The following is a 17,568-nucleotide window of genomic DNA, read 5'->3' as shown; positions in this document are numbered from 1 at the left end:
TATCAGCAGAACATTTGCTCCCATCTATTCTGCCGCAATTATCCAAACAACACTCCTGTGTGGTTCATGCTTCATTTCATTTGAATTAATCCAAGGGGACACCTTACTGTCTTCTTTTCTCCAGCCAAGTCCTCCTTTCTTGGAATGATTCATTACAGAACAAACCTTTGTTCTTACACAGCGTAGTGCAAAAACACCCATCATCAAATTGGACAGTTAGAGCTGCAAAAGCTGTCTTTCCCTACCAAGCTACAAGTGACACATAAAGCAATGTGTGTTCGGGGTTAAATGTGTTCACAAGTTCAATGATTTTCACCTAATCAGTTGTTACAATATAGATAAAATAAAGTCAAGTTAGACAAAAACTTAAAATTCCACAGAGATGCCAGTGACTATTTGAGGACAGCAGTGCTGTGAGCTCAATATTAACATGGTAACGCATTAATTCAAGACTGTCGAAGTATAAACCTGCTAGCAGGCTGAATTTGCAAATTATAACTCAATTTAAAATTAACCTAAGAAGTTAAGGTTGAAGGTATGTCTACATTATGATGTAAATTATACGAGTATTAGAGAAGGTATATTAATCAAGAGAGATAAGTTATAGTGATAAAGATAATCGTTTATTGCATTAAATCCTCAGGGAGATTGTAATGGCAATAGATCTGTCATGAGCAACAAAAGATAATCACAGATGGTGGTGGGGGCCAATGACTCTCCTGAGACTGAAAAAGATATCGAAATGATGATGTTCTTGGATATGGGAAGAATTGGCAGTGGTGGGAATTCAAAGGTGGTATGAATAAGTTAGAAGTACAAAAATAACCACTTTTAAAGAGACAGTGGCAAGATGACTGGCTAAGAATGAAGATGCATCACTCTGGAGATGTGATGGCTGGTATCTCGATGTCTCAAAAAAACAACCATAACAAGTCATTTGAGGTACGCTTCTCTCTTCTTGTGAATTCTGAGTCCATTCATTGCTCAAGTTCTTTAAATACCAAAATAGATTCCAATATTTGATCATTTCACAGTAGCTCAATGATTATATGTCTTTCAATTTTCTCATCATACATTTCAAGTGCAGTTCCTGACACTGTTTTCTTGTCTCATCTCTACTAATACTGTGAGCAAGCTGACATATTTCACATCAATCTGAACTTTTCCATTAACACTGGCAGACTTTAATGGACCATGCAATGAGGAAATCGTTTACATTCATGTGACTAATTTCGCATTCTTTCCAAGACTTTCAGCACTGATAATTTAAAGTAAATGATGCACTCTTCATTTGGTCTGCAGCACATAACTTTATGTCAGGTGGTATGAGTGAGTTAGACTTTTTTCATCTAATCTATTCTAAATCTGGAATTTTCTGGAGGAGCATAAACCTACACTTAAAGTCATTATTTGCATTACATGCCATGATTGAATCCATCAAAAGAGCAAAATTCATGATGGTTCTAAGACACACGAAATGCACAGCAGCTTTTGATATTACCTGTACTTCATCTCACAACAGATTCACTTAAAATGAGTAAAATGAATAACAGATATTTGGCATGCATCATGTTTCTACTGCCGCTGGACACAATCCTTTTAATTTGTTCACTAACTTGTGTTAAAATCGTCTGTAAAATATCCTGTCCAAAGAAACTGAAAACTAGTAAGTGCAGGTTAAATTGACTTAAATAAGGTCAACAGGCGGTTATGTACGAATACGAGACAGAAGTCTCTGGGAGAATACATGGAAATAATGTTAATAAGACCTGTAGAGTGTTTTCTGTCTTTATTAAAATCACTGCAAGCTACTCAGAGGTACTAGCACTATTATTACCCTGTTTTGAGTGGCACTCGTATCCAACACCCAATGTTGTTGTGGACAAGTGATCTACATGTCATTTTTGTTATCCATTTACTTATAAAATTAACAATACTCTGAAATAAAACTACATAGCTACCAACAAAAGTCCTATGTAAAAATCATTTATAGAAGGAATAACTATGTTTTCCACCTGGAGATAGTAGCACTGTTTTAGCAATAGTGGGCACAGCGAATTTGTATGTGTCATAGTTTCACACTGATGAATGTAAGATCAATATCATCCCTTTTTTTAAAAAATCCACTTTTCGTCTCCACCGATTTACATTAAAGCTTAATTTCTTCCAAACATTCTACTGTCTGCTGCTCAAATGAACAGGTGGGATTTTGGTGGTTTTTCAATAAAATCAGCTGCCTGGTGAGGCTTAAAAGGGTCACTAGAGTATGCCAAAAAATTAAAAAGAAAAAGTCACAAAAATGCTCAGTGGAGCTGAACTGGAGAGTCAGGGGAAGTTCTTTTTGCATTTGTAAACATGGTATGATTACATTTAGCACATTAAATTCTCGATCACCCTGCATTTTTCCTTCACAACTGTTGAATGCTTGTATCAAAAACCTTTGTGTGAGATGACACAAAACGATGACACATATTTGCACAGCAAATTACACACATTAAGTCTTCAGGTTGTCAATTTGTATATTAACATATATCAAAGTTCTGACACGCATAGAAAAAACACTTGACCAGGTGTAGTGTTTTTAGAGCACACTGCCTCAAACTAAAAGAGTTTAGCTTTTTATTATATGTGACCCGTGGTTATCACGGTGACTGTTGTGTTCCCAAGTAGAAGACTGAAATTGAAGATTCCTCCATTTTCCTCTGACACACTGTCATGGCTGATCATTCCCAGGGGCACAATGGAGGACATTTAATCATCACTTTGTAATATGACCGACTCTGAGCTCAGCCTTCAGGGCACATTAGCAGATCCATAGCAGCTATTAATCACAGTCAATTACAGAACATGTCATCGGCACAGAACTAGGAGATACTTTTACCAGTGGTGCTTGAGTGGAAATGAATTACCTGTGGACACATTTAGTACTGGCTTCGTGAGGAAATACCAGCGAGAACTGTTTGAACAGACTGTACTCACTGACAAACCATGATTGTTTTTTTCTTTTTAAAACGTTACAATTTACTGCTCAGCTTGGTGAGTTTGGGGAGCGTGTGGAGTTTACCCACTGGAACACAGTTACCCTGGTTACAGGTTAAGTATGATTTGTGCTGATGTAAAACTCTGCCATAAATGAATGTGGATGAAATGTAAAATTAAGGAAAGAAACCAATTATGAGATGCACATTCGTGGTGAGGTGTTACAGAAAGACTATACAACCTTATACCTTTTAGAGTGAGCGTAAAAAATACATCTATTGGTGAATTTTGGTGTTTGATAACTACTACTAGTAGCACTTAGAGCAGACAAACAGGCACCAAATAGGGACTGGATGGAACGTTGGTCACAAGGGGACCACTTATCTACTGCACCTTTTATTTTCTCTTCTTATACACTCAACTGGTCGTGATGTAATACAGGGCATTCTGAATCCCAACAACATGGAAAAGAATCATGTGACCATTTTCTAAAGGGAAGCTGCAGCACAATGATTCATTCATCTAGGGGCAGCATCCATCCATGGAGCACTATGTTCCAGCCATTGTGCTGCCTTGGATCAGAAAAGATCATACAATAGTCACATGGTACAAGGTAGACTCAATGTGTCACTAACCATAGAGGGGATGTGCTTATGTCACTCTCCCACCGGAACACACTCTTGTCATTCTGCAACACGTCTATTTTAGTAGAAGGAGCCGTGAAATACGAAGTAAACTGACTGTTATTTTCTTTGAACTAAAAAAAAAAAAAAAAGGGTCAAAGACATTAACAAGCGGTGAGGAATCCTAATATTTGAACAGATCTGTTAAATGTTGGTGAAACATGTTCTCGTTCAGCTGCATTTCCGTGTGCTGGCATGTACAGTGATGATCTATGGCACAAAAAGTGTTTTTATATCCTCCAGCATCATGGCAACTTTTTTTGATAATTGACCTACAATGAACTTCTCGACAAATTAGAACATTGAAGATTTGTTGATCAAAGATTCTGAGCCACCGATTCATGTTCCAATGTCTGCATTCAGTTGTTTTTGTGAGTAGCAGGAATCCTTTAGCCTGTCTTTACTTCAGCTTTCAGTAAAAAAAACCCCCCAAAAAACCCTCTTATTTGTTGTTGAATCTGTTTGTGCAGTCATTTGCACAACAGCTTTCACATTTTGGATGTGTGTTTGGGTGTGTGTGAGTCGCCGCATTTGAGCTGAAAGATAGCTTTTTTGAAAAAACAGTTTTCTGCAAACAATGGAGCAAATGTTTGATAAAGGAGATTCTCTACTAATACTATTAAATTTAAGATTTGAAATTTAGAAGGATTTTAAATAGGTACGTCATGTTACAATAAATTTAAATGGACAAAGTCTGACAGGTTAAATCATTGTGAGAGCTCCATCAGTCATTACGAGTCACTGCAGAGCATTTCAGCTTATTTTAGTTTTGTTTTAACGGCACATTTATTTTGTCTCACAGCCCATTTCAAGCCTGTTTCCTCCATTGGCTTCCAAGTACTTTCACTAAAAGCCATGAGAAATAAACTGCATGACCTGCATGTGGCAGAATTTACATCTAGCAGCAAAAGATCTTGATGCCTTGATGTTTTTTGAGTGATTTCAGTGTGCAAAGGTGTCATATAGTTTTCTCAATTGAGAAAAGCTATTATGGGCTATTTAGAACTTAGGAAATGTACATATAATCACTTCACCACAAATGACTGTATGTCTGTTGGTGGGTGCATGAAAGGGAACACTGTAAGGCAGAAACATCTGTTTCACCCCAGGATCCCTCAACAGGGGAAACAGAATAAGTAATTTAATTATTTAGTGATGAATAGCAAACGATCACCCCATAACTAAAAATATTCAGTCTAGTTTAATGCTGTATTTATTGAGGGTCAAATATTTGTTGTCCTTTCTGTTTGAGAAGGACTTCGACGAAATAAGTGGAACGAAGGTCCCATGATGCAAGAAGCTGCAAAATATTGTGAAATCCCTGCTAAGGCTTCTGTTTCAAGCTGGACTGCTTCTGTGTCATGTCTATAGATCCAATGCTGGAGAAATTGTGGTGATTCCCTCTCTTTCTCACCTTTATAGAATCCCAGAGACCCCCGTCTGCTGCAGGTGGCAGAAATACAAGCAGAAACACTACACCCCGACCCAAAAGTCCAAAGGATCCCCACAATAAGTCTATTTATTAAAAATCACTTTAACTCACTGAAAATAATAACAGCCTTTTCGATAATGACTTGATTCCCGAACCAGAGCGTTGCTTTTAAAAATGATTTTCTTGCCTTAGTTTTTCAGATATTTCCAGCTCATGGAAATGGGGCGGGAGATAAGGCACACTATCTCTGCTGTTCTACTGTCATCATCCTTCCTGCAACTCACAGGAGGGGATTACTAAATGGATGTAACTTTATTCTGTTTAAAGGTTCTTTCAGCAACTTTTATGACTCTTCTATGAAGAGATACAGAATCACAACTGCAGACTGGTGCACATGTAACAAATAACCTTCATGTGTAGTTCTGATTTTCTTCTGTATGTAAAACACTTGAAAAAAACATGTGCTGTACATTCATATTTCAGCTAAGAGCTTTGTTTTTTCCCTTCTTTGTAAGGATTACAGTCCAACCAGCAGTGACTGCAGCGACAAACCAAATCAAAGGTTTATTTTGCACAAAAAAACGTGTGTACTTGTGTGTACGTCATGGCAGCAGATGATTTTTCTTAGAATGGAGAAAAGTGAGCACTGACAACAACAGCGTACAACAAACATTTAACAAGACTAAACAGAGATGGTGCAACAGCGCTGCAATGAAGACTCTTCTCTACAATAATGTTGCTCCAGTAAACTGCAGTATCAAACAGCTGCATAACGTCGCTCCAGTGTGTGATTTCAAGAGGCGTTCAGGCTGCGTAAGCAACTGTGTGAGGTTGTACTCAGGAACAGTGGTGCTTTGTGTTCAACGCAAACAAGTCGATGAAAATGACAACATGCAATGTTTCACTTTTCCTGGCAGTTTCTTGATGATGTACTGCAATAATAATAATAATAATAATAATAATAATAATAATAATAATAATAATAATAATAATAATAATAATAATAATAATAACAAATATTTAATTATTTTCTAGTTCCTATTCCACCTCCCACTACTTAAATTTGAAATTAATGGTTCAAAGCAAAAATTACTTGACGTATAATACCACAAATGGACAGAACACAATCTTGTGTTGAGAGGACAAAATAGTTGGTAGCATTCAAATTTCACTGCAATCTTTTCAATATTTGTCAAATTATAAAAGTCCAGCCACTGAGCTAGTATGACTAATACAGAGGCATCATTATTAACGATTCTTCGTGTGTTATATGTAGCGTAACCCACAGTCTGTAAACTTGATGGATATAATAATTCACAGTAAATGTATTTTTAGTGTCAGGTGGGACTGCAGTAAGGATCATTAGAGTCTCTCTTCCTGCCAAAGTGAATCCTGGTGGGGCTGAATGGCTTCCAGCATTATGGCCAACCCCTCCCTCGTTCCCATTGGGTTGTTGCACTTCTGACATCTGGTAGGAGCTCCCATAGCATCATAGCCCCCAGATTATGGAGGAGCTTCTTCCTGCTACTCTCATCACTAACGTCAAGATGTAGGATGATGGGAACGTTAATATTAAGTAACATGAAATATCCTTATCTAGTTTTTTTTGGTGGGGGCTTTTTGGACTGCATTCAGTGGAGAGGCAGGAAACAATATTCTGCTTAACTTGGCCAACCATGACAAGTAAAACTTTTGAACTTCAAACACAGGTCAGAGATAAGAGAGGATACTTTGCAAACAGTATTCAGGTAGCAGTTTTCAGGGACATGTATTTTTCGAACCCTTTAAAAATCAGCCTCGCTATAGGCGATTCCTTCACGTCCACCACTTTCCAAATATGAAAAAAAGAATCTTTTTAAATTCCACAACAGCCATGGCAATCCAGCCCACTTGAAAATGACATTCCATATAAAAGTCAGGAGCAAACTATTTTTTTTGTAACCGTAAGTCAATGATGCCATGAGGAAGTAGTGTCGATCTCGAATAAAATCATACCTCTTGTACAGAACACTCTAAAAGAACTCATTCAAGCTCTGCAATAACTCAAAAGCCTCCACCAATCTCTGTTGCATCTTGCCTTAGTCTTAAAATAACCTTATAATAATTTCTCAGAGTCTAATAACTGTGCTAAAAAAAAGACAGCAAGTGGAGGTGTTGTCTTATATAAAATAAATAAATGTCACACCTCTCGAATAAAGAAAAGATGTGTCAAAATACCCAAACCATAATATGCCTGTTTTTGTCATCATCCATCAATTCAGTCCAGAACACTCAATTAGTGAATTTAAATTATCTCTCAGCTGCATGACAGTGGAGTTTGTGGTAGAATGTCTGTCTTACGCAGCGACGCTTCAGCGTGAAGCGAAAGTCGACTTGTCCCTGATCCACTAAAGCGGTCAGCGTTCACAGAGCTGAAACAGGCACACTTACATATCCTTCTTTCTCATGTGTCAGGCTGATGGGTAATAATTATTAATGAGAAACATCTGCCTGTGGGCCTTGTACCTCTCAGAAGACGTGTCACACACTTGAATGCTAACGCACGCAGCCTAGTTGGAGACAGAATACATTTAGTAGCCTTTAATTAGATTCCAACACTTGCAACAACGCGGCAACAGGATAATCAAATGTCCGCATTGACAGGAGACGTAAATGAAAGCTGCTGGTCTTGTAAATGAACTGAACACAAAGTAATCCCTGCTTAATCTCCTATAACAGTAAGTTGGTGGTTATTAAATTTAAGAGTCCTTAGTCTGGGTTGGTGTCCTGCTGGAGCGAAGCTCTCAATAATGCAGAAAGAGGAAGCATTTAGTATTTTTTTAAAAGTTGTACTGTGTTTGACATCACATTATTAACAGTGCTGTAACATTTTCCAGAAATTTTGAACTCTTTAAAACATAGTACGCAGTTATTAAGACATGATGGGTCTTCCTTAAAATGAGTCTTTTTCCCATTGAGTGTTGCCACACACCCCCACGAAGTAGTGACCCTTACCTGCTGTCCAACCCCCTGTAGTCTTCAAAAAAAGTATCAAATGACTACAAATAACTCAGGGTTCCTTTCTGAAGACCCAAGTGACATTTGACATTTGTGTTTTTACACGGGCAGAAAGCAAAAGAGCAAAGTAAAGCAACCCAGTGACTGATCAGCTCTGATCGGAGGATGACTAAATTTTTTTAGCTTGTTAGGCATTCTTATTACATGTATAGGAGATTCATTACACATAAAGTGAAATTCTGTGAAAAGCACAGTCATCTGTCTTCTTGTACATAGTATAAGTATATATATTTTCCCTGTAAAGACGTGCGGACTGAGATTGAGTCAATTATTAATGCTCTTTTCAAGTGTTCATCGATTTTTCTCACCTTCGTGTAAATACCATGCTCTGAGTAGTTATCGGTGCGTCTCTAAGTATTTTATATCCTAGAAGATCAACAATGTTCAGTGGCATTTTCTTTAACGTAGACTGACCTTGAAATGACCAAACGTTCCTCATAATGTTGTTCTACATCTGCCTTTTGAGAAACACACAATTTATTCATGGAGCAGCGCCTTAATCCATATTCTAATCTTCGCGGCTCTGAGCGAGTGTGGGCTCCTGTGGCATGTACCGAGGGACATTACACCATCATACAATAATGCAGCCGGCCTCAGGTAATTACTGCAGCATGTAGAAACAGCCTACGAGATTTTCTGGCATGTGTGAGATGAAGAGGTGTGTGGGGTGTGTGTCTGTAGGAGTGTTTGTGTCAGCACACCCCCACTGTCCTCCTGAAGGTGCTGGAAGACTGATAAGAAAAATGGTCACATCGTGCTCCGCTGACTGAATGAGTCAGCCTCATCTCGAAAGCCAAGTCAACAGATTTTTCTCTTTCACTTCTTAAACAATGTCTCTCAGGTGGACACACATGAGGAGGTAAGTCGCACCTCTGAGAGGACAGAGGAAGAGGAGCAACAAGGAAAACATGACAGCAGGTCTCAAACCTAGCCTGATCCAAGTACTAGATTTGACATGTCCGTTAGAGACACCCTAAAATGATGCAGATATGATGTAATCATCAGAAAATGAGGTGGTCTTTAATAATTGAATAAATGCTAACCACTTACTGACTGGATGCAGTTTTAAATAAGGTTAAAGCAACATAAATGGTAAATAGATTTTTTTTTTTTCTATTCTATCACCAATGCAGGAAAGTAGGACAGCAGATCAGAAAACCTGATGAATACAAAAGCAGAAGAAATATTTTAACTCCATAGTAATGAAAACCCAAAATAGAACGGATGGTTCCGAGATGATATGTAACACCTCCCGGCGAATCCCCTCGGCCCACGTGAGTGTGAAGCCAACCCATTATCTCCCATTCCCCCAGCGAGTGTGGGATAATGGAGCAGAGACAATGGGAAAGTTCTGTGAATCGCGGCTTTAAAAATGGGTGACATTAATGAAATCTTAAGATGGGTGATGACAGTCGGCTCTATGTAACGCAGCTTTTCACAGGATTATATATGGCATCCAATTTTATAAATATTCATGTGAATGTAAGACTCTCATCTTGATTTTGTCCACGTTTAATTATTTTCTATTTGTTTCACTGTCAGGTTGGTATGTGGGCCATCGTACTGTTTTCCATTGGCTGCATCTACATTCAAGTCATGGGTTCACCTGGTGGTGTGAACATGTAGGCTGTTTAAGTGATTGGGACTCCATTATAAAGGCATTTCAAGTATTTCCATGATTGTTTGACACATTTTCGTATTCCTGAAATGTTGAAATGCAGGTTGTTAAAAAAATTCACAGACAGGTTTTCAAAAACAGTTTAAGAAAGGAATAACATCCAATCACTGTAAAGTTTTCAGCACTCTCACAAACCAGTGCAGAACTCCTGCAGAGCTGCATCCGAGAAAGAATTCCTCAATCTGTGAAACCCACTCAGTCTTGAAGAAATAAACAATGTTCCTCTCTTCCTGTGCACAGTAGAATTCACTGTGACTCCTGCATTTGGTTGGTAACTGTCGTCCCAGGAAAACATACAGTAGGGAGTTGTATCTGAATATTTAAAGAGTACAGGCTATGCAAGATATTCAAATATTGTTGGTTGTCAAAACAAAAAGCAATGAAATGTCAACGTGGCTTGAAGCTGTCATGCCATATATTTTTGTCCTGGTGGATTTGCTTCATCAATCACAACTCTTGATCTGTGAATGTGTTTGGAAACTGAAATTGCTCCACTGGAGAAATATGTAGATTTCAACCATGGTCTGGATTCACTCTGCAGCCATGCATGGCAGAGATGGTTAGCATGCTGGGGGAGCTGGAGGTGTGCAACTAACTATGTCGGCTCGAATACCCCCTACTATATCGAAAACTGATTTGCTGTCAAAAAAAAAAAAAAGAAATCCAACATTGTCTTGCTATATAAAACTATCAATGCAAAAAAACAATGTTTTTCTCAAGACTGCTTCTCAATAACAGCTGGCCTAGGTTTTGCCAGTTGAATACTTTCAATGAGATGCAGAAGGAAACAACAGTGACTTGATCCAGCAGTGATACAACTGTAGATAAGTGAACAGGGGGCAGAGTGGTATTGATGAAATATTAGGAAAAAAAAAAGTTGACCCGGATTACATGCTGCATCTTGTCCTGTGAACCCCTCAAGTGTGAAGGTACAAGAACAATCGATAAAAATGAACGTGTCTGCAATAATGATGGTGGTGTCTGTTTATCGCAAGTCTGAAAACACCTTTTTAGAGATATGGCAACAACACTTTTATTTTGTCCTAATCCTTTCTGACCTAAAACCTACAGAAAACCTGTGGGACAGTTTGAGTCATTGAACGCAGCTCTGACTGAAGGATGAACATGAACTAGAGAAACCTCTTGGATGAATCTTAAAGTCCAATAGATTGATTTAAACAGCTTTGGATAACCATGACCTGGATAACTAATTACCATAATTGCCTCTTAAATATCTTCAATGTACTCTGTCAAAGAAAAAGCAATTTGATTTCATGATTATGACAACAGACTGTTTGCCATCTTGTTGGTTGAGCGTACACCCGACCTCAGGAATGGAGGGCCTCCTTGTTAGAGGCATGCGCTGTATTATATTACAGCGTTTATTTGGCCAGTGGCTGCTTTCCAACCTGCAGGGCAGCTGCTGGTGCTGACAGAGGGACGGCCTCTCTGTCACACCTGGTCACAATATGTCAGCTGGTCGCCTATGGACGCTTTACGCCACACATGAAGGAAAGCAGAGAAAGAAAGTTCTCAGTCACAGCGGCGTCATGAAAAATGAGCAAAAGTGCAAACAACCAGAGCATCAACTACCCAAAGCTGCCACCGGCAATTCCTCTGAAATATGTGTGCATCAGATGAGCAGCAGTGACCTCAGAAATAAAAGGCTTATTTTTCAAACCTCTGGAGAATGAGATTATAGATAAAGTGATGAACTTTGCTTTTAAACAGCCTCTTCTATTATCTATTAATTACCAAAGAAGTCCGGGAAGAAACTTTCCATCAAAGCTGGCACTCCTTCATCGCTTCATTTTAAAGTGATGCTGTTTATTCTTTTGATACTGAGATAATAGCTTCAAACGACATTTAAATATTTTGATATTAGGTGGGTTTTAATTCTCTGAGTGGGGACACACTGCTTGACCATGACGCATCCTCAAGGTCTCCCCTCCCACATCACAGGTGGTCCCTGTTGTACTTTGTAATTAACCAATCATTTCCACATTATTGCCCATTATTGGAATTTGCATAAAGAAAACAGGCCTATCAGCTTGCTTTACACATTGAATGCTACAGGGCTGCATTCAAAGACACCATGGAAATCTGAAAATTTGAAAAACAGGAAACCTGGTGTGGGATTTTGCCAAGATTCTGTGAGATTACCTTAATAATCGGTTCTGGTCTTTTGATTAGTGCCGACGTTAAGAGCTTTATGTTGGATGTGAAGCAAATCCATTCATGGCACAATAGTAAGTAGACCTAAATGTTATTAATAACATCACACTAACATTAATTTCCTCTGAGCTTGACATGAAATTTTTACGTTACAAAGTTTATTTTACTTTAGTTTATAACGTAAATATAGATAAATTATTTCAAGGTTAATTATCAACAGATACAGTTTCCCTTCTGCTGTGTCTGTATATCATGTGACTATCCACCCACCTGAAGCCTCCAGCCACACAGTCAAGCTGACTGATGGGGATGAGGGTCATGTGACACAATTACTTTGCAACTGATGTACTCAGAACATTTATTTTTCTGTATTACACTAAACCAAAAATAAGTGAGGGAGCAAAACTGGATTTAACAGCAATGCTTCCATTGTGTATTAGCAACAGTTCTGACAATGGGTGTGAAGGTAAATTACTGTGGAAGCACTTTATTTCAGTCAGGGTGGAATGTTTACAGTCATTTTTACAGTTTCAGCTTGAGTTGCTCACGTCTAAACAACTGCTAAACTCAGTTTAACAAAGACTCATTATTATGATTCTTTTTTGCCCCGGGTTTAGCCTCTCAGGATGTTTTCAGCTTACTGCTCTACCTTCTCACTGATGGAAGCTCTACACTGCCTTTAGTGAAGATTAGATATTAAAAACCCTCCTGAGCATATTTTAAAAATTAAAAATGATGTACCCTATTTATATGTAATTAGGTATTGTGTTTTCTATCACTGCAAACAAAATATAATTTCAAGGAGGTTAACATATCAATTTTGTAGCAAAGTATAAAACATTTATAGAGTGAATTCAGCTCAAGCTGCACAGCTGTCACCAAACACACCTCCATAATTTGGATGTCAATTAAAACCGCAAAAAACTTCCCATCTTTCCCTCTGCCTGTCAATGCTTCAGCAGTCTTGTACACATATTACTGCCTGCTCTTGCACCAACACCACCCAAGGATACACCCACAGGCTCCCCTTAAGGGTTTTCAAGACTCTCCAATATCTCTATATAAACACACCTAACTGGAGTGATGTCAGAGAATGAATGCAAAACCCCAACCATGAGGTGTGTGACTGAAATGCTATACGAAAGCATAACAACCAAGCTGTACATATATACAATATATACAGAGGATGGCCCTGACATATAAAAAGGTCTAGTTTTGTGATGTCATGTCAGGCAGTTCAGAGTTCAGGCCTCTGAGCCACAGAAACGGTCGTACTCTTTCATAACGGTGTGATTTGTTTTTATTGATTTTGAAACACATCACTTCCTGTTTGGTGGTTTACACGTCACTGAAACATATTTTCAACGTGCATTTCATATCTATTCCCTCAGAGGTTAACTGATGAATACGTGTTCTACAGTGTGGACTTATTTCTAGCTAAAACAGCCGCACTACATCTCACCGCCTGTGTGAGATGCAACACCACTGGAATGTATCCACAAATCAAGTGCTGGAACAGAGTTGTCGGTCCTGTGCCAGATTTATGGAAGGATCTGTGCGATCATATAAAATAAACCTATTTATATTACTCTATGTCTGCCTGCTTTAGGTGTCTTCTTACTGACCTTTTCCATTAATAATCTCACCCTACTCCTTGTTTTGATCCTGTTATTTTATGTATTTTATTCCAAGCGTCTCATGCTCAACAAATATATGCTGCATAACATAAACCATTTCCAAGACAAGAAATTGTCTTGGAAATGGTTTATGTTATGCTTATCTCATGGTTTTTTTTTTAGTTAAAAAAAATAACTCCAAAAAAAAACACCATTTTGTTGGGAACTATGTCATAAAACTCTTTTGATCAGTATAAGCCCGTTTGCATCTGATCCTTTCTAAGGTCACATGTAACTCCAGCTATGCTGTGTTCTATGTTAATTCTCCTTTGCTTAAGAAATGCCAGTATGCTGTCTGAAATCACACACTACAGTGGTGTTATTGACTGGTTTATTCAGTGTAAATGAACCGGGTTAGCACGGTGAAGAATCTTGGTTGAACAATCTGTATGACAAAGGGCTTGGCATTGATTTAAAAAACACTATTGTGTCTGTGATATTAATAATAGAGAACAGAAGATGATGATATATCATTTCATCAGTTTATTTTGAAGGGATTTATTAGATTTATTTGAAAATAGAGACTTTCAGCAAATATGTCTTTAAAATACACATTTATACCTGAGGATGTTTATACACACCTCATTTGTAGCTTACAGGCTAAACACTCTACCTGCTATGATGTCTGTAAGCAACTTAAAACATTTTGATAATGTGCTTCTTTAAGTTTCCAGCAAAGGCAGATGGTGGAATATGCTAACAGCAGCACCCATGGTGCAATCATCATAGATTTGATGTGCAGCTTCTCACATGTTAATGAGTGATTAGTACACTGCAGATCAATCTGTTCCCATCACACAGCATACGGACAAAATCATGCTACTGAATACAATAAATGACTGCAAGCAGTTGGCATCGACCGCCTATACTACCAGTCGTGACAACATGCAAACCTCTAGCAGCCTTTAACCGGCCGGGAAACCCCACCTGAGGCATGATGGTGAGGAGGGGGGGTTAAAACAGCAACCTGTCCTGCTGCTTCTGCCTCGTGATCCAGGTGCCTCGTATTCTTTTCATACATGCTAATGAGGCTTTCAATGCAGAAGTGGTTATATCTACCCACACAATGCTATACTATATAACCTTTACCTCAGCAAACAGCACACAAGGCAAGGCAGTTAGCAAACACAGTGGTGCATTAAGGTACTTAAGAGCCAGATATTCCCCTCAGGATGTGTTGGAGACCAAAACAGAAACAGGAGGAGAGAGAATTTGCCCCCAAGTAGCCAGAAAATCAGTTATTGCAGCTTTAAAGATGATATGTATACATTTCTCAGAGTGTATTTTTTATATGCCACTATAGTGCGATTGAGCCACAGTAGCTATCACTTGGAATGCCATCTAACCAGCATCTATTGTACTTTTTCCCCCAGTAAACATACATGTAATGGCTAAATCTACTCCCAGCTGCTCAGTGTGCAAACGTCCACAGCGAGTGGGATGATCTTATGAGCAACTGTAGAGAGGAAAAGGATTGTGGGTGGAGGTGGAGTTGGTGGGCTGTAGAGCTAAAGGTGAGGCACTTTCCTCAAGATTAATCCAAAAGCCTCTGAGAGGTGGTGGATTTGGTTTTAAAGGGCAGGAAGCATAAACTGGAGTAAGAACAGCTGTAACAGAACAAGTCCTGGTTGCAGCTTGTCAAAGGGCTGAGAAAATGGTTAAGGAGAGGGAGAGGGGATAGCAGAGAACCAGTGGACCACCAGGGATGAGGAGTGTGCATTATTTCACACTAATGAAGCTGTATGACTTCAATCACTCAGTATCACTCAGAGAGCTCCTGAGAGTAAGAATTTAACCCTCAACAGATTAGAAGAAGTTTAAAAACGTAAACCTGATATTCTGAGAGCAGATGATGCAAATATAAAAGCTGTTGTTGTAGCAAATAATTATCTTCTTATGAAGAAAAACCGGTGTCTGATGATCGGGATTGTTTTCCCATCAGTGCAGCATGTCATTCACATGCAGGATGATTTGGGTTGTCTAAACTTAATTTTATTTTCATTTTGTTGCACCTTTAGAGTGTAAAGCAAAAACAGGTTTTAAACAAATACAAAAATAGGTTTTGGCCATTCATTTAATAAAGCCTCCAGCAACATATTTAACTGTCATTTGCCTGAAAACCAAAATGCAACCCCAGCTGTGCTGTTTGGTTTTGCCACAAAATGCTGTTCATGTCTGCAACCGTGATGCTACAGACTAATTTAAGTCTGCGATCACAGCAGAAAATATGTTTCTGTCCAACAACCACTAGCTAAACAAAAATCGTTAAATAGTGAAGGAAGTGACATTTTAGTTTCATCCTGCTGGTTTTAAGCAGATGAATTAAGTGATTTTTAACAAATGTGTGAAATTACTTTGACAAGATCAGGACCTGGATCTGACAGAATAACATATTTTTCTCCAACATATGACAATATGATCATGTGACCAAGGTTTCATCCATTGAAAGATGCCTGAATGTAGAAGTCAGCAACAAAAAACCCTTGAAATTAGCTTTTAGTTAAATTCTAGAAAGATCAGGGTATTTTGAAAAGCTTTAGCTGTAATAAACTTGATTGCCTTGTTAAAATCCTTGCTGTGTTTTGGGAATTGCTACTAAAAGATGACTCACTCAGTTCTGCTATGCTGCCAACCCGGGTAGCAAGCAGTGACTGTTCCAGCGTGCGGAGCTCTGCCTGGGTGTACCCCTGACACTCGCCGTCCCTTCCTGAACGCTGCTGGTCCCGATGGAGATTCAAACTCTCCGGCAAGCTCAGGACACCTGCACACAGCACAGACAACAGAGGCAGAAAAGGTTAGAAATAAAGGTTTGTGATGTCCTTTGGGTGAAAATTTCCAAAACCCATCTGGAAATTTCAATTTCTCATTATTAGATGATGTTGGTTTAGTCTTGAACAAAATATAGGGATGTAAACTATGAAAAAATAAAACAGTGGAATGTATGATTCAGCAATTCCAGTAAAAATATTCAAAATGTCAGTAACTCAGAGCTGCTGCAGAGAAAACATTTGTTTAAATGATTGAATATAGAGCAAAGTAATAGGTTAATAGGCAACATGTTGTATATATTATTAGCTGGTGAAACATCACAGCAGATATCATGAATATAATATCAAACTTTCAGTGATCGAGGATTTATTTAGTCACTGCTGACATATCACTCTTCCTTCACGCAAAGATGTCTTGTTAAAATTAAACTTTCATGACCTGCAGCCATTTATCTTTGAAATAAAACAGCATCATGCAACTCTTGTCATTGCTTTCAATTAGGCTTTAAGCCTGACTTTAAGTTCGTAGCTTAGCCTCTAATTGATCAATTGGCTGCAAAACACATTTATCTCAATTCAAAGTATGACCTTGAACAGAAACAGCAATGGGATGCACAGTTTCCTTGAGTCTTGCTGTGATCATGGGGGTGGTCTGTGTTTAGTTTTACAAATAGATAATGCATTGAGGTTGCTGCAGCCAGGCACCGTTTTGGCTGCAGAGAATGGCTTGTGACAGATGGAATATCCCGTTTTTTTCTGCAGGAGGATTGAAGGCAAAACCCAGGCGAGTGCCAGTCCTACTGACATGGCACAGGGGAATACTGTGTGCCACTTCTCAGCAAACTGTAATTAAAAGCGGGGAGGAACATGGTTACTTTGTCTGTGTGATGCCAGCATGCACGACAAAAGACCGCAGCAGACACAGCAAAGCAGGCTCAGCAATATGTAGAGTTTTCCTTTTATTCGGAAAGTAGGGCTCCACATTGCATCCACCAGACTTTCTTCCCACAGTGTCCAGCCCATGCATTCCAGTATTCCCCAGTCCCTCATCTTCCCACAGCTTTTCCAGGAAGGTCAGCTTTATTCAGAACTTCCAAATAATGATTTCTATTACTGTTTA

At 38.7% G+C, this 17,568-nt stretch overlaps 1 protein-coding gene across 1 annotated transcript in view; it reads right to left on the bottom strand.

The window, feature by feature from the left end:
• The window catches only part of btbd11a (BTB (POZ) domain containing 11a), a 149,374-nt gene that overhangs the window by 32,380 nt on the left and 99,426 nt on the right, over window positions 1-17,568 (bottom strand). Inside the window, exon 2 of the mRNA XM_068307099.1 lies at window positions 16,292-16,441. Coding sequence (XP_068163200.1) covers window positions 16,292-16,441 — 150 coding nt within the window. The remainder of the gene's footprint in view (window positions 1-16,291; window positions 16,442-17,568) is intronic.

The sequence above is a fragment of the Antennarius striatus genome, chromosome 22, assembly GCF_040054535.1.
Source record: "Antennarius striatus isolate MH-2024 chromosome 22, ASM4005453v1, whole genome shotgun sequence".
Classification (NCBI taxonomy): domain Eukaryota; kingdom Metazoa; phylum Chordata; class Actinopteri; order Lophiiformes; family Antennariidae; genus Antennarius; species Antennarius striatus.
The sequence above is the reverse complement of the archived record's forward strand: the minus strand, read 5'-3'. Positions and strand labels throughout refer to the sequence as shown.